Source organism: Crocuta crocuta, unplaced genomic scaffold (genome assembly GCF_008692635.1).
Source record: "Crocuta crocuta isolate KB4526 unplaced genomic scaffold, BGI_CrCroc_1.0 scaffold160, whole genome shotgun sequence".
Classification (NCBI taxonomy): Eukaryota; Metazoa; Chordata; class Mammalia; order Carnivora; family Hyaenidae; genus Crocuta; species Crocuta crocuta.
This window is the reverse complement of record NW_027527591.1, coordinates 507,828-526,590: the sequence shown is the minus strand read 5'-3', so window position 1 is coordinate 526,590 and position 18,763 is coordinate 507,828. Positions and strand designations below refer to the sequence as shown.

General features: G+C 35.7%; 1 protein-coding gene across 3 annotated transcripts in view; it reads right to left on the bottom strand.

The window, feature by feature from the left end:
* Window positions 1-18,763, bottom strand: part of IKZF2 (IKAROS family zinc finger 2) — a 152,327-nt gene that overhangs the window by 2,498 nt on the left and 131,066 nt on the right. For all 3 annotated transcript variants that reach the window (XM_077771305.1, XM_077771299.1, XM_077771316.1), the window contains exons 6-7: window positions 12,411-12,548; window positions 4,398-4,541 (exon numbers count right to left, since the gene is read on the bottom strand). In XM_077771305.1, the coding sequence (XP_077627431.1) occupies window positions 4,398-4,541; window positions 12,411-12,548 (282 nt within the window). The remainder of the gene's footprint in view (window positions 1-4,397; window positions 4,542-12,410; window positions 12,549-18,763) is intronic.

Genomic DNA, 18,763 nt, shown 5'->3' with positions numbered 1-18,763 from the left:
AAAGAAAGAAAAAAAAAAAAGAAAAGAATGTGATGACAAATATTAGCCAAGTTAAAGGAATGTGGGGGTGGAGCAGCTGGTAGGAAGGCTCAGAGGCAAAAAGGCATGACTTGTTCAAGGGATTACTTAAATTTCAGTATATAGCTGACAGTGGAATAAGTGAGAGAGATAGAGAAGATAATAACAGGGCTCGTTCAACAGCTAAGGAATTTGAATTTCATGCTGAGAGGAATACAGATTAATAAGAGTTAAAAAGGGAAGTGACTTGATTTGATGTTTATTTATAAAAATGGTTTAGGAAGTTATTGCAATAAAGACCACAGTGGCCTGAATTAGTATAGTGGCAGTGGAAATGGAGAAAACTTGATGAAATGGAGAGAAATTTAGAAAACACAGTTTTAGGGTTTGGTGATTATCTAGACTTCAAGAATGAAAATGAGAAAGAAGTTAAGCATGGAGCCCAAGTTTCTGATCGGGGAAACATAGTGGATGGCAGATAAAAAGATGACAAATTCAAGTTGGGAAAACTATGAGTAAAAGTCATGGTCCAGTAACTGCTGAGTACAGTCTCAAATTTAGGAGACAGACCTGGGCTTGACATGTAGATATGTAAGTCATCACTTGATAGGAAGTAACTTCTGAAGCCTAGCGAATAGAAGATATAACTCAAGCATATATAAAGTGCGAAGAAGATGAAGGTCAAAAATAGAAACTGAGAGAACACCAAGATTTTTGTGCCTGCCCACAGACCAAGGCAAGTCGGATTCCTGCACTGGGCCCCCTGTTTACAGAGTCCCTTGCTCCTCATGGAATGAGGAATGTGCAGGGCCAAAGGAATATGCCTATCTGGAGAGTACTCCCTAGACCATATCCTGGATACCCAGAAACCCAGAATTCCTTGCCCAAATGGCACTGAGCTTGCACCAAGGGTTAGCACAGTCCTCTTCATATGGTCTTTCCTCCTGAATACCAATTATACTGCTGGTTTGCACACACTTAGGCCCGAGGAGAGGCTAACACACTACTCTTTATGTGCTGTGTGTGGGGTGCAATGTGAAAAGAAGCTGAATGTGCAGGCTGAGGTGTCCACATATGTGTGCATGAGGCCCCTTTTGGTACCAGACAGAAACAGAAGTGGGTCTGAGAGAGGGCTGGCACCAGGTCAGGTGGTGGTTCTCCTCATGCTGTCAAGGTGTGGTGTGGAACTCTAAGGGATCTGAGGATTCTATATTTATTTGAATTCAGTCATCCAAGTTCGGAGGGTAGAATAGTTTTTCAGCTTAGGGGCACCTGGGTCTCTCAGTTGGTTAAGCCTCTGACTCTTGGTTTCAGCTCAGGTCACGATCTTGTGGTTTGTGATTTCGAGCCCTGCGTCAGGCTCTGTGCTGTCAGCATGGAGCTTGCTTGGGATTCTCTCTCTCCCTTGCCCTCCACCTCAAATAAACTTAGAAAAGAGTTTTTCAGCTTAATTTAAAACATTAAAATATTTAGGCATATAAATAGAAGCCTTCAGTAGTACTTTTGCCCCATCTGCATAGCTGTTAAGGGTAGATTCATAATGAAGACAGAGAAAGAGCAGAGAAGCTGGAAGAAACACAAGAGATCAATGTCATGGATACCAAGCAAAGAAGTATTTCAAAAGCAATTAATTATTCAAGAGTGGCAAATGCTCTCTATGAGTTATATAAGATACAGTCTAAAAAGGGTCCACTGCACTTGACACTTTGGAAGCTGGTGGTGACATCCATAAGAATCAGTGGAATGGGGAATTATTTCATGGGGAAGAAAACCAGGTTGCATAGACTGGGGAATGAGTAGAAACAAAAGAAATTATGGAAAGCAAGCATAGAGAACTCTTTCAACCACTCCATTTTCGAAGAGGAGAAAGTAGGTAGTAGCAGGAAGGAGACTTGGTTTAGAGGGAAATTTTTTATAAATGATGAGAGTTTATCATATTAAATACTAAAAGGAAAATGCCAATAGAGGGGAGAGGTTTAAAATATAAGTGAGAAAAAGGTATAATAAAACATAAGGTATCTGGGGGGCTGTGACATAAGAATTCCAGAGCACAAGAAAAGGAATTAACCTTAATTAAAAAGGGGGATACTTCTTTCATTGGAACAAGGAGGAAAAAAAGAGAGTATTCAAATAAATGCACACGATACTTATAAGATTAGTGATATTATATTAAAATAATTTCCACTGACTTTATTCCCTGTAAACTGAGATATAATACCATCAAGAAGTGAGATGCCATGTTTGCGGAGAATAAAGAAATGTTGAAATGGCTCTATTCAGGCATGGGATCAAAGTAGGACTGCTACCATATCTGGATTGAACAACTGATATTTGAGATCACTTATTCATTGATTTACAGTGACACCAATTTGTAAGGCTGTGGGATTTTCTCCAAAAGTACTAGAAGCCCTGTAGATACGGGACAGATGCTTCTCTGCTTTCAGTAGAGTGGGGTTTCCTAGTGGGACTTAACTAGAAGGTGACAGAAAGAAAACAAATTAAGAGAGTCAAGAATATTGGCAAGAGAGTAATAAAAATGATTAACCATGGAATCTAAGTTGGATAAGAAAAAGAGAGGAGAAAACAACAAGATATACAGAAAGGTCAGGGATCATTGGTCTGCATGGCTTGTGATAAGGTCAAAGAATAGTATTTAACTGAGGGACATGGTAAAAAGGAATTTATAGTGAGTGTAGAATGATGAAATTTTCATTTCAAAAACTATCACAGAGACAGTGTTTTTTATCTAGATAAAGTATAATCCAAATAAAGGAAAAGTACCATTAAATTCCCAGTAAAAATCTAATATTATTATTTTAAAGTCAAAATGTAACTGAGGAAAAAATCTGTCCCCCTTTTCTAAGGAATAATATCAAATCAAATTGAGAAGAGCATCTCTAAGTCATAGTAAACATGGAAAATGTCACAAATAACAAAACTAAATAGATTCAGAAGACATAAAAAACAGTTATTTGTATAAAGGAAGAAAGACAGAAAGAAAAGTTACTTAGGGCCCAAGGCAGGCATTTGAGTATTCTTGCAGGGGCTTTAAATTGACCTAATATCACTGTGATCCCTTAGGGTCATTCTCTTGTCTTTTTTTTTTTTTTTTTCCCCAAAGAGCTCTGTCAGTAAATCTCTCCAGCTTGTCTTAAAATGATATTTTGGTGATTTGTCAGTTCTGCAATTTCAGATTGAAAGGATATCTTCTCTAAGTGATTGATTATTGGAGTAAAAGAATTTTATTAGCCTTTCCTCTCTGAAATAACCAGAGAAGATTTTCTCCCAGTCATCATTCAACCCATATCAGGATGTTCCACAATACTCTTTGATAAAAGAATGAGAATCTATTTGAATATTTTTCTCTTCTAATTTTTACCCTTTATAAAGCCTATAAGAATAGATACATTATGTATATAATTAATGGCAATTCTTTATATAGAATCATTGTTTTTATACATTCTTTTTAAAGTTTATTTATTTTGAGAGAGAGAGAAAGAGGGACAGAGAGAGAATGCGAACAGGGGAGGGGCAGAGAGAGAGAGGAAGGGAGAGAGAATCATAAGCAAGCTCTGTGCTGACAGCACAAGGCTCAATCCCATGAACTGTGAGATCCTGACCTGAGCCAAAATCAAGAGTCAGAGGCTTAATACCAGTGGAGCTACCCAGGTACCCCACTATCTGTATACATTCTTAAAAAATGTAGATGCTTTTGGAGATACTTTATGACTTATAGTTTACAGAATGATGCCAAATATGAATGTACTCTAAAGAATATCTAAGGGCTTGAATGAAAAAGAAAAGTCTAAATACATTATATTTAATCTTTTTGTTTCAAAATCATGGGCCAGATGAAAACAAAGATCCATATATGAAAGATAGATCCAAATATGCAAGATCTTGATTGTAGGTTGCCTCATTATTTTTCTAATGCAGAATTTTGGGGGAAAAGATTTCTCTTAATTCTAGATCAAATAGTACAAGATTTAATATCATGTAAAGAAAATACCTTACAGATCTGGCATTAATACAAACTGGAAAACATCACAAAACTGGCTGACAGATGACACCATTCTCCTTAAGTATTTTTATTTTGTAAATAAATGGACATTTTTACATTGTATCTATAATTTAATTTGGAGATAGCAACTTCTAGCAGTCTTTCTTTTATATCCTAGGCCCATATATCTAAGGGTGTGTGTATATGAGAGAGAGGCAGGGGGTACACATGGAACAGCAAAAAGCAGAAATGAATAATGAAGAAAAGAGATGGGTATTTATCTCTTGAACTGAAATATACTCTCTGTAGTTCTAATACATGAGAACATACTTCTGCCCATTAAAACCACCTTTGAAGTAAAATCATTTGTAATGCTTACCCACAAACTTTTGTGGAGTGGAGCTTTTACGTTTTCCCATATTCCCTGTGAGCTTCTCTATGACAGCAGGTCTCTCAAAAGGCACCAGAGAAATATTGTTGTCCATAATAGGCTCTTGTTCCTTACAATCTTCCATAGGAGGTACTATGTAAAACCATACAAAAATGCAATCTGATAATTTCTTCAACATTTTAAAAGATAGAAAGCTAGATGTGCCATCTCAATATGTGTTAGATAAACACAAGCTAGTCCTCTTGGATATAAGCAAGTAGAAAGAATAACTTTCAGTGTTAAAGTGCACTCTTTAATTTTACACACACACACACACACACACACACACACACAGGGAGGGGATATGTTTTTATTCAAGTTGCTCTCAGATCAATGACATAAACTGTTGGCCACTATTGGTGGTGAAAATGTTCATCTCGTTTCTCATCTTACTCCTCTGAAAGTGTTTTTAACATTGATTAAAATCAATACCACTTTAAGACTGCACTATTCTCAAGGCTTTTGGAGTTTATTTTTCTAAAACAAATTAAGTAAGTCAACTTGTTTTGCAGGAAAGCTTAAACAGAAACACAGAATAACAGCACAATATTTAACCAGGTTTTTTTTTTCACTCATGTATTTTCCTGTAGATTTTCTATTGGTGAGACGAGTGAGCTCTTAGCCTTACTGGCAGTAGATAAATACCTGCACAAAGCAGCCTTCATGAAAGAGTTCCAATTCTGAACATGTCTACACATAGTAAACTGTGGCAGCTTTATGACTCTAATTTATTTTAAAAAGAACTCTTCAGCAGGATAAAACATTCCATTTCCAAATTGGCATATTTGCTCACTAAACTGCTCTAATTCATTTGACATAAACTCTCCAAAGCTGCTCCTTCTTCATGCCATTTGTCTAAGTTGCTATGGGCTAATAGAGTAGCTCACAGATATTGACATTAGATATTGACATTCATAGTATAGAAAAAGGACTTAACAAAAGTTTTTGTGTAGAAATACCGTCAAAGGATATTTAAGGATACAGTAGGTCTGAAACAGATGAGATCAATGATTGAAGCCAGAGTTCACAGGAAAGACCGTAACTTATTCTTGATTACCACTGCTTTCTCTAATTGTACCTGTGCCAGGGCCGTTTGGAAGCCTAGAGGTTTCCTATTTTAAAGTATGTTTACTTGTTCAGCATACACTGTAAAATGATTTATTCTACTCATTTCATTTGTAAAGAATAGTTCCACTGTTTCACAATATATTCTCATTTATAAAGAGCAGACACTAAAGTAAAATGAGAAAGCAAGAGATGAAAGTTAAGAAAATCCAGTGAACAATTCAGGTGACCTACTTAATAACGAGTACAGGTTGCTGATTTTGAAGAAATGAAAAATGGCAAAAGAAAAATGTTTTCCTGATTTGGATGTATTTAAAGAAATCTATCTACATCCAATCTAAATTTTGGGGCTAACCTAGTATATTCTAGTGTATGGACCAGAAAAACAATCTTCAACCTCATAAGATATGGCTACCATTGTCAAGGGATTCTGCAATTACTGGATGTTAATTTGAAAGAAGATTATGAGATTCAGAAAGAAGAAAAAACACTCCGGTCATTTTCTATACTGGTATAGTCCATGATATTACCAAGTGGAAAAAAAATATATCCCAAGATGTTACATAAAACATTATGTCCTCTTTCACCAACAACTAAAATAAAAACAAATACTTAAAAAGGAAAGCAAAGAAAGGCTGACTAAAAAATTCAAACAAGGGTGGCCAGAGGATGGAATGGCAGTGGAGAATGGACATGGTTGGAACCAGTAATTAGATACAGATTATTGTCAAAGTCTTAATTTTTGTTTTGGGTGGTGGATTCATAGGCACTTACTATATTATTTAACATAAGTCTCAAGCTAAAAAACAGGCTATGTATGGACTGAAGATGAAAATATGTCACAAATCAGGATCTAAAATGAAAGAAGGAAAGAAAAAAAGTTTGTTGTTGTAAATTTTGTTAAAAAACAGCAAAACTGGTTAACAGGGTTTGCCCCCAAATTGAATATATTAATTAGTTTTGAAATGAGTAGTCTAAAACTTGGCAGTTTTGCTCTAAGTCTAACCTTGAATTTTCATATTTGCACACATTTAACACTCAAAACGAAACCTGGGTGTGCGAACTGTCCCACACCACATCCACCTCAATTCAGATGATTTGTCCCAAGTTCAATGAAGCTCATGTGAACTGAAAACAATGACTTTGTCAGAGCTCTGGTCTTACTTCTATTTTATATCAACCCTTCACATATCAAATATTGAACCTATTCCTACCATATCAGCAGTACTAATAATAACTGACATATAGTATGTGCTAAGTAGTGTTTTAAGACTGCATTAAATAATTTATTTCATCTTTTCAATAACCCCCTTGAGATCAGTCCCATCTCTGTTTTGCAGATGGGGAAACAAAAACCCAGAGATTCCTTGCTGTTTAGTCTAGTTTGTAAGGAATATGTGTGTTGAACCTAGGTGGCCTGGCTCTAGAGCCTGGGCCCTTAGCCAGTACGCTATACTATTTTTTTGTTTAGATAATTAGAGTGTTGACTTTTTATAAACAAGTTTGACATATTTTTAAGGTCTGCCATTGAGAAAAGATCTACATTTTCTCAATTACATAACTAATCTGATTTTTTTTTTCTTTCATGGGTCTGGGTGCAATGTTTGGGCTTGAAACACAAAACAAATTCTTAAGTTAACTCAATAATGCATCAGTCACATAGTGAAAGATTTATCTAGGCTAAGAAAATACCAATAAGCTAATCTTACTTGTTAGAGTAAACTTCATAACCAGATATCTTCCCTGACCTTATTTTTGAAGTTGTAACCAAGATAAAAATGTTTATAATTGCATTATTTCACTATCTCATCACTTTTATAAAGCTTAAAGACAGAAGCATCTAACAGTGTTCCCAACATAGCTATGTTTACCGAACAATCCACTCAAATTCAAAATCCATAAAGACAGAGTCTGAGGGACCTAGATTAGGTGACATGTCCACCCCCTGGCCAGGAAAGGGTAGGGAAGCCAGGCTTATAGTCCTGACATGGTTTCATATAATAGGAGATCGTTCTCTAAAGGAAAGTGGAAGTTTTGTTATCAAAAGAAGAAAGAAGCTATTTAGGGCAGGGAAACATAATGGACATCTTCTATATTGTTACAGACTTTCTCCATGTTGCCAAATATTTTTAAAAAATCAGTTTATCTTATTTTCTTGACAACAGCTGACGGTACCAATACTTGCTTGCTTTGGCTTCTGTGAAATCACTCTTTCCATTTTCCCATTCTCTGCTCCTACTCATCTTCATGGCTCTTTTTTTTTTCTTTTTCCTTCCTTGTGTTGTCTTGGCCTTCTATATGTCTCACTCTATAGTTACCCATATAACTTTAGAAAACATATTACTTCAGGTTACAACCTATATAATGATGGCTCCCGAATCCTTATTTCCTACCCAGACTTCTCTTGAGAATTTGAGATCTATATATTCAACTTCCTCCTAGACAGTTTCACTTGGCAGTCTCTCACAGGTGCCTAAATGATAATTTGTTCAAAAACTGAAATCTCCATTTCTCACCCCCATACTTTCTCCTATTTTTCCAATTTCCATCTTCTTGGAGGGCACCACTATCTACCTGGTCATCCATGCTAAATAACTATGGCAAATACTAAATTTCTTCCTTTCACTCAGTCACCTTTCCCTTCTATCACCACCTCCTAATATACACACATGGATGTACTGTGTATTTTAGATTCCACATGTATGGTTGCTTTCAATTTCTAACTGTTTATTCCAGGCTACTACGCCCTACTTGACCAATTGGGAGATTGTTGCAATGGTCTACTTGCCTCTCTCATGACTCTTTTATCTACTATATCTCTAGCAATAAGATGTGAATGTACTAACATTTTTTTAGGATAAAAGACAAAAGTCTTTGCTTAGCACAATTAAGTCCTTGATAATCTGTTCACAGACTATTTCTCTGGCTTATCACCTTCCAATCTCTTTTGCCCATACAAACTGGGCTCTAATTATACACAGTTACTTGTTGGTCCTTAATTCACCATAATCTTTTAGGCTTCTAGATCTTCACACATGCCATTCTCTCTGCACAAAAGACTCCTTTCACAGCTGGCTGTGCTGCCTTTCAAATCTCCACTCAAACAAAACTTTCCCCAGAAATTCTTCTTAGATACCTCGTCTAGTTTAGACATCTATCCTCTATGCCCCTGTAAAGCTTGTCAGACTATTGTGTTGGCTTACTGGTTTATTTCTTCCAGTGGTTGGAAGTAACCATAGGGAATGACTTCGTGGAGGAAATAATGTTACCCAATGGAAACAAGTTGAAGGAACTTACTCTAGTAAGTTTACAGGTTCTCAATTATGTCCCCAAACTTGTTATAAAGAATTTCTCTTTCTCAAGTAATTCAAAGCATAAATTTAATAATATATATTCTTGCTTTAAAGCTAGCTATCTTTTAGTTAATGCTTTCATTTTTGTCTTCTGGCAAGGGGGAAAAGCTAATTACATACTTTGCTTTTTAAAGCTTTTTCTTCAAGTTAAGGAGACTTGAGAAATGAGCATAAAGATAATTTTCAAATAAGATAATGTGCCATAAAATTCATTATTATTATCTTCATTTCCAAAACTCCAACTCGTGAATTTTCTCCTTTTCCATCAAAGTCAAAAACTTTTTATTTTGTCTCCTAAATAAGTCTTCAGTGTTTCATCCTATTCTCTTCTTCTGCTCCTGTCTTCTTATCTATTCCTTGGCATTCTTACGTCTAGTCTCTCCTCATACCTCAGTCAGGCATCTCTCCTATATTCTATACTGATGGCATTTTTCTTTACAAGACACAAATCGGATTACGCCAATGGAATTCAAACACTGTGTTAGCTTAAAAGGCTCCATTTTTGCATTGCAACCAATCATGTCCAACTCATTTCCTACCACTTCTTTAACTCCAACTATGTTCAATGTCCAGGAACCTGCGAATGTTCTTTTATACCTCCAAGTGTTAGCCTGTGGCAACTGCTCTGCCTGGGATATATTCTCTGTGATCTAGTTGGTGTGATTTTTCTCAACCTCATGTACGAATCAAACATTGCGCATTGCACATAAGAGGATTTCTTTGGTTTCTCTAGACAGAGTTAGGTCAGGTCTGCATTTGTGCTCCTACAGAAGTGTGTATATGTCTTATAAAGAGCATTTACTTAATTTTATTTATCTTTTTTAAAAGTACACATTTCCTACCAGACTATAAATGTAAGAATGAAATTGTGTCCATGTATCTTTATATCCCCAGAATGTTTCATAAAAACTGGCACATAGCAAGCCTTGAACAAATGTTTCCTGAATGAAGTGAAAGAATGCCCTTTGACTTCAGACATATAACTCCTTAGAAGAGCCAACATGGGGAAGATCACGTTTTAGGAATGAGAGGCTAGGAGACATAACTATGTCAGATATGAACAAAAAAATGAATAGTAATTAATTTCAAAGAGCTAATGGCAGCCACAATGATGGTAAATCCCATCCCTACCACTAAAGAAAAGATTAAAAACAACAGGCAAGATAAGCAGGATAGTAGGAGAGGGGAGGGGATAAATATGAATTTCACTGTAGCCGTCTTTCAAAAGAGACACATGCCAAGCTATGTATATGAGACAAGGTTAACCATGAACTCTACGAGTATTTTGTCTATATTTTTTCCTCTTATGGTCAGTCCCTACCCCACACACTCCATTCTGCATTAAGAATATTAACAAAAGGAAAAGGAGATTAAGGATAATCTCAAATTGTTATTACAACTTACCTAGAGGTATAGTATGAAATGGTATAAATAAATATAACCTTAATGTTTAAAACTATATCCAACATGGAAGAACTAGTATTTGGGTCTATAAATGATATCAAAACCTGTCTCCTTCTCCCATCCTCACCATACACTTGTCCTTGACTTTGTCCCCTGCTCTACCCACTACCTGAGTATCTTTCCCACATTCCTCATTCAGTTCCAGTCTTAGAGCAACCTATAAAAGGCTTTTGACAGTCAAGGGCTAAGCAAAGTGAGAAATGGAGGTTGATGCTATAGCTCTTTAAATGGCTCCTCCCCTCCCCAAATACACCTGCTTAATTTTTTTTTGTCAGGGCTTATTCTATAATTGGTTAATTTGCCAACATATAGTTAAATGTTGACTATATACACTTTACCTTCCTGTAACAACATAATGTGTTTTAGAAGAGACTCTGTTTCTAATTCAGATAGGTGTGCAACAGTTTCATAAATAACTCAATGAAAAAGAATATAGTTAAAAATCCAATTAAATGTCAAACTTGCAATAAGAGAACATCATATGGAAAAATTAGTAGTACCACAATGTATCTGAAGTTTCGGCATGCCCTTAAGCATCAATCAGTTACCCTGCCTCAAACCACCTCTAAAAACAATTTAAACAGATACAGTGTGCTCAGTAGACAAACAAAACCTCAAATGCCCATTAATGCTAATAAGTAACATAACTTTATAGGGAATGGAACATTTAATATTTCTTAATATTTAATGCCTGAAATCTAATAATGAAAAGAACGCTTTATTGGGTATTTACTGCACATCCAACCACATTTCATTTAATCACAATTACATTAACATCCAATCTCATACTAAGCCTGTGACACACCCAGAAGCCACGCAGCCAGGCTAGGTTTACTGGACTCTGAGATTTAGTATTTTAAATTCCATGCTCTGGATCCCATGCTACCCTCATAAGCCCAGGTGATGCAACTCTCTGCACTATCAAATTTACTAAGACATAAAACACACGTTTTTAAAATTGTTAGTAATGATAATATGAAAATAAATGGACTCATTAACAACAAATAGAATTATATAATTTTTTTAGATTATATAAACTTCAGTTATTCAGGGTAACAAAATAAATATTTTAAATTTCCAATTCAACAACAAATAATTACTTGCTGTCCAATAAACACAGTTCCACAGTATGTACTACATAAAATAACACCAAAACCCCCTACAAATAATCCTTGAGCTGTCTATAAGTTGCTAAATAGATATTTACATTTTTAAAATGATGATAGCATTCCCCAATTACACTGTTTGATATTGCCTAAATCTTTTTAAAATAAAAGATAGCAATCCAACAATAAGTTAAGATTTTTGTATGTACTTATATGAATGATGAAATTAATCAGTATAAAAATATAATTAGTAGGACAAAACAGACACTCCAAATCTAAAGAACTAAAATTCATAATTTTGTAAGGCTGATTTACTAACATTAATTTTTCAGTAACATAGTGTTATTAATCGATAAACCTTATAAACTACCTTCCTACCTGCTATTGTATATTGCAGAGATGAGGATGTTTTGCTTGGCTTCTGATTTTTGTGGAGAGAAGTGGTGCCTAATTTTAGTCTAGATTGCTCCCTACACCAGTAGAAAACAAAATGAGTAGTTCCCAAGATAAATCACAAACCTGATTAGAGAAAGATCAATTATATCACCAGTCAATTACCTAAAAGAAATGAAAATACACAACCAACCAACCAACTCTTCTAGGAACCCTACAGACTTATATAGAACCATTTCTAAATATTTGGCACAACCAATGAAAGAAAGAGTAAATGCTCTCTTCCTTTGGTGTACTCAAGGTCGGCTGCCATGACTATGTTAATTCAAATACATGTTATCAGAAATAATTTGGGAGTATCCTAAGCACTCAGTATAGGTTGTTTGCCAAGGGTCCCAAAGCTCAACTCACTTTAAGTGCTTAAGAAGATAATCCCATGTAAAGTTAATGTGATTTAAAATTGTTTGGAAAAAGAGTAAGATTTCATCTTCATGCTGAAAGGTAGAGGGAACTGTTTAACCCATAAAGAACTACAGAAGCAGTGAGGGGGTATGAAAATGGTGAATGCCATTTCTACCCACCATGGTGACTCATGACCTGCCCAGCAGCCTCCATGCTGACATTCTGGAGATAGTTGTGGCAGCGTTCCTTGTGCTCCTCCAGTGAACTGCGCTGCTTGTAGCTTCGTCCACAGTAGTTGCACTTGTGAGGTTTACCCACTGCGAAGAGAACTCAAGGTTAGTGTGCCAGCAGTCTCATCCAAAGCAAAATTAACATCTGACTTTTGATAGTGTGGAGGAAGCATTTATATGCTTTTCAAACTCAAATCTCTTCCTCCTCCACACTCTGATTTAAGCGAGAAAAGCTAATAAATTTCTACCGAGACTAAAAGAGAGAAGATAAGGCAGATTGTACCTTTGGAGACAGGGGAAATACTGAATCAAACTCATGCTCTGACTGTATCCTAGATCAGGAGGAGCTGATGATCAGTCTTCAAATTATCTGACTCGTAACACTAACATTTGCCCTTACACAATCTCTCAGCTTTGACTCATTCAAAAGACAAATCACGAGTGTCCTAGATACATGGTAAGAATTTTTTTTTAATTTTTTGCCCGGGGCGGGGGGTGATAAGGACAGAGAACTTTTACTGAAGAAAATAAAATGCAATAACTCGAATGTCATTGTTTAATGAAAAGATTATTCACGGGCACCGAAGAGACTAAAAAGAATTTAAGTGTTGAGAAAAAGTTACAGATAAAAGCAGAAAGTTTCTCTTTTCTTTCCACCTTGGTAATAACAATTCATACATGCAAAACTGCAACAGAGAAGTGTATTCTCCCACATCAGGTCTATTCTTATGTTACCAAGAACTAACCTACTAGGTGCTTTGAGTCAGGATTATTAACAGTAACCACTGAAGTCCCAACATATTTAGTTATACAATGATAGCAGCATTTTCTAATGCATTTCACATTCAGGAAATGAATTATTTCTTAGTAACCAGAGAGCTGTATCTCAGTATACCTGGTAAAAGACTTCTGTTCTCACATTAAAAAAANACAGAATGAAGGAAAACACATCTATGGAAAGAGATATGTTTTAATGTATCACAAGTCACAGGGTTCTCACAGAGCACATTAATTCTTGGTTTTGAACGAATGCAGAAAAAACATAAAACAGCTGGTCTGCCAAAGCGCGTCAGTAGTAAAGCACAGTGTGAATCAGGTCAGTGGCCCTCATCTGACATAGGAATCACTTTGTTTTGCCCAGAGGAAAAACAGACCACTCTTTTTGATAGTCAAAGATAGTATCCCTAACTCCAGTCACCTTACAAACCCATGCTATGACTCTGGTCACAAGTGGAACTGAAAAACTGTAACAAGGCAAGTTCATAGCTGCATAGAAATTTCACCATACTGATTAAAAAAACACCCAATTTTTAAATTATACTTGAGGGACACATAAAGTCAGTTATTGCATGATCAAAATTTTTCAGAACGGTGTTAAATAAAAGCTATCCAAGGCAGGATTAGTCATTTCTAAAAATATGAGAGGCTAAGTTCTATTTTTCAGAACGAAGAATTTCTATACATTGAACCGAAGTATCTCTGTATATTGTGAGGAATCTTTATCACTATGTGAGCATTAAAAATTATAAGAAAGTAATTTTGGTCAAAAACATTTCATGTAAATAATATATTTACACATAACTGCATAAGATACAGGACTACAGGGGCGCCTGGGTGGCTTAGTTGGTTAAGCGTCCGACTTTCGCTTAGGTCATGATCTCGCGGTTCGTGGGTTCGGGCCCCGCGTCGGGCTCTGTGCTGACTGCCAGCTCAGAGCCTGGAGCCTGTTTCAATCTGTGACTCCCTCTCTCTCTGACCCTCCCCTGCTCACGCTGTCTCTCTCTCTGCTAGAAATAAATAAAACATTAAAAAAAAAAAAAAGATACAGGACTACATACTACAAAAAGCTTTTGTTTGCTGTTATGGTTACTTAATTTGGGGTTTCTTAGTGCTGTTTCTCTAGAAATAAGTGAACTTGCACTGAACAAGTCTACTTGTAGCTCACTGTAATCCTGTTCCGTCATCTCTCTCTTCCCTTTTGTCAGTTCTGTTGCATTGTGTACCATGGTACCTATTTTACTATAAACATATACTTTCTTCCCCTTATTTATATAAGCAAACCTGAGACCTTCTCAACTTAATTTAAACATAGTTCCCTTCCACTTTTGGCTCACAAACCCTTGAGGAACTTTTAATTCACCTGACAAGGAAGAAATGACGGTAAACTTTTTACTGTTTTCTAAACTCATCTTTTTTAGTAGCCTCATTTCTGAAGTCTATCCTTTCTGCTTGACTTCAGGATCCCATTTTGACATCTACTTTAAAACATTGCTCTTTCCTCTTCATCCCAATTTGAGCTAGTTGTTCTCAACAAGTATAACCTCAATTTCCCCAAATCTTGATCTGTGCTCCACTACAGCAATCCACATACTGGGCAATATATGTCGGACTTTGATATCCTCTGTTTTATCTCTAAGACATTTACTCTGGAAATCCTCCACCTTATCCCTCTACTTCTCTCATCTACTACATATTGGAAAAAAAGCCTACTATGTGCGAACACTGTGATGAGGCTGGAATGGAAAATAGGGAACAAATTCTCTTGGTGCCTATCCTCCTTATACAACTGATAGCCTGGTGAGGTAGAGAGACATTTAACAAATATATAAACAACATATTACAAATTGTGGTAGATTCTACAGAGCAGAAGAATGGTGTGCTAGCATAATGTGGGGAGCTGAATTTAGTTTGAGAAAGCTGTGCAGGAAGGTCTGCCTGAGGTAGGAACACTTTGGCTGATGACTGAAGGAAAAGTAAAAGTGAATCAGATAATGGGGGTGGTGGAGTAGGGTGGAGAGGCAGTGTTTCAGAATTTCCGGGAACTGCTGTTGTCCTCATATTTGTTCTCAAGTACTTAGCCCCTTCAAAGTCTAGATCATGTCCTTACTACTCTTTTGAAAATGATTTTCAAACATTATCAATAATCCCTGCCAGGTCTAATGGCTCTACTAGCCCCACAAGACCACTTCGTTCTGTCACTCCTTTGGTACTTCTTAAAAATCAGGTTCACTTTTGTGAACTTGTGAACAATATTTTTATATTGTTTACATTTACTCCCTATATATGATGAGGTTATTTATATACTTATAAACCATGAGTTAGTATGTATAACATATACATTCATAGAAGAGGACCAGTATTTTGCATTTATTTTGATATTGTTACATTCTCACCATTTGTAACACCTTCGTTCTGATATTACTAAAACATTTTTATAAAGTCATCAATAGCCTCTGAATCACTAAATCCAGTGGACTTTGATTCTAAATCTTCCTAATTTCTTAGCCACTATCAAACTCTCCTGTGTCTTGAATCTCCTGTTTGAGCTTCTTGGGTTAGATTCAGTGTTCCCCCTCATTGGCTTCTCAATGTCTCTTCCTATCTAGCAAATAGGTATGTAACTTCAGATTTTATTCTTGCTATAATTTACAGTCTCCCTCAACATGAGATGAAGCCCTCATTTCAATGAAATGTTCAAATCATGCCTGGAATAGTTTCCCATGTTTGTAAGCTGCTACTGGTTATTTAAACCTTTTTAGAATGATCTAGAACACCCAAAGATGGAGTTTTCTCTTCTGTGCATTCAACAGCACTCTGTCCATACTCTGTTGATATGTTACTTATAATAACTGCATTCTAGCTATCCATATGATATCTATTCATCTCCCAAAAAAATGAGCTTTGTCATAAGGACAGAGATGATGTTTTAATCAGTTTTTGAATTGATAGTGCTTGTGGTGGTTATTAAGCATAAGAGACACTCAGTATGTATTTGCTGAGTGACTGCCCTTCAAACTCATACTATCAAATGCCTTTTGAGTATTGCCTCATGCATATTCCTCTGAAATTTAAAATTCAACATATCCAAAATTATCTTCCTCCACAAAATTACTTTATTCTGACTATTCTTTTGTGCCGCCGTTACTACTGTTTTAATAATTCAGACTCACAAAAAGGCAGCCCCTTTTGCTGGCTCCTATCTCTTTTTCCACATCCAAATAATTGCTAAGTTCTATATACTCAACTCCTTCAATGTTTCTCAAGTTTATCCTTCCTTCTCATTCCCACAACCAATATGCAAGTTCTGTTCTTCATTATCACTAGCCTGGGCTGGCACAATAGACTTCAAATCAGCTGTTCTCTTGTGTAATTAATTTAGTCCTCTCCTTAACAATCTTTACTGACTCTTACTTTCTATTGAACAAAGTCCAAATCCCTTTACCTGGCATTCAGTACCCTATACTAACTGGACCAAAGCATACATCCCATCTTATACCCCAGGATCCAGTCTAAATCACCTTGAACTTTTACCTTGAGTCTTAGTTCTTTTTGGAATGGCTTCATACAATTTGGTTCTCTTGAAATCCTACTCATCCTTCTATTCCCAACCTCCCTAATCACATTCCATCTGAAAGTGATCTTTCCCACTAAAGAATCATAACTGTACTGGCCCTCATATCTAGGAAATATTGTCACGTATTTGTGGTTATTTATATATATATTCAATTTGATCTCCCATGTTAGACTGTAACCTTCGTGAGAAATTGGAGCAATGTCTTCTATATTTTTGTAACCTGCAACAAGTTTAGTATAGTGATTTTTTTCACAGAAAGAATACAGAGGCTTTTCATTAGTAACATCATTTCTTAACTCTTTAAATATTTTTCTCTCACTGGTTTTCCTTAAATTTCCCTAAATTTCCAATTTTCAAAGCAATGCATCTGTGTAGAAAATATCAAAATTCTCCCAAAAATATTCATAATTATACAATTTAGAAAGAGCTATCTTTTAACATTTTTATTATTTTCTTGTATTTTTTCTGTACATGCAAAGACACATTTTGTTATGAAATCATGTCACTATACATATATTTATACTCTGCTTATTTTAGTGACTATGTCTTGAACATTTCCCTATGTTACGAAATAATAGTTTTATTGCTGAAGTGAGATAACAAATTTTTCCTTGAGTATGTATAGAATTATGATAATGTTGAATTACTTAATTTGCTTAGCATTCTTCATCTTTTTCTTATTTAATAATTATTTCTCATTTTACTATCATTGTATATCCTTATACCTGAAAAAATCAAATAGTACTAAAGGGCATTTACTGAAATACAGTCCCCCCCACCCCATCTAATAAAAATCTATTTCACTGTCCTCTTTGTGGAATCTAAGAGTTTGATGTTAGAACTTCTGGACTGATTCTTTAAATTTGTTACCTTTTCCCCCTCGTGTCGACTATTTTGACTTTACCCTTTTGACTTAAAAAAAAATCCTCATCTTTTTCTTTGAATCTTTCTGCTAAGTGTTTTCTGGTTATCGTGCATTTTAATTTCTAAGAGCTCTTTCCTGTTTTCTTACTCCTTTTTAAAAAATAGAATTCTTCTGTTTTTTTTCTTGGGCACAATAACTTCGCTCTCTGAGCATTTTCTCTTTTAAAATTTTCTTCCCTCTTTATATTGTCTGTTTTTTCTGAGCTTTTTTCTTTTTATATTGATCTCTGTATTGGAGGACTTTCTTACATGGATGGTGCCTGAATACATATTGTTCTTTCATATTGAATAGTGGGGCACTAAAAAGCTAACTGGAATTTCAGGAAACATAGGTGAGGTTTGTGAACTATTACAGAGTAACCTCTTTATTGTTAGACTCCCTTGTCTTCTCTTTCAATTTCCTTAGGGAGGATGACTCCAATTTCTAATCCCAAGGGTGATATAAACTGGATGTCCGCATTTAAAAAGGCAAGAAAAGGGGCCCCAAATCTAAATGTTCAATTGTGGTCTTTTACATAAGACCTTTGTTCTTCCCTTAGCCCTTCCTTGTTCAGAAGTCTCTAAGCCTGAAAGTTTCCAATTCAGCTTCTCCAAGGAATAAAACATTTATATTTCTGTAAAGGGGGAGGAAGAGGATTAGCCGGCCGACTCTTCTGGGTGAGACTAGTTCTATGGTCTAACAGTTTTGTATACAGATTTTTAAATTCCTTTATATTTAGTCCCCAGATCCATCCCTGACTTTAATAGTCCTGTTTCTTCCAATTTTCAGGATTCTATGGTGCCAATTAGTTTGCTACTCTCATCCTTTTTTCTCCTCTATAATCACTAAACGTTTAGTCTTGTCTTATTGTCTATATTACCACCTCTTCCTCTATCTGCTTTCCATCTTCCTCTTGGCTGCTATTCTATCCTTTCTCATTGTCTTTTCTATTATTATTTATTTAAGTATTCTAACAAAATCCCCTTCCTATTTTCAAAGAGATTTTGCTTAACCATTTGCAACGGATCTCAAAATGAACTGCAG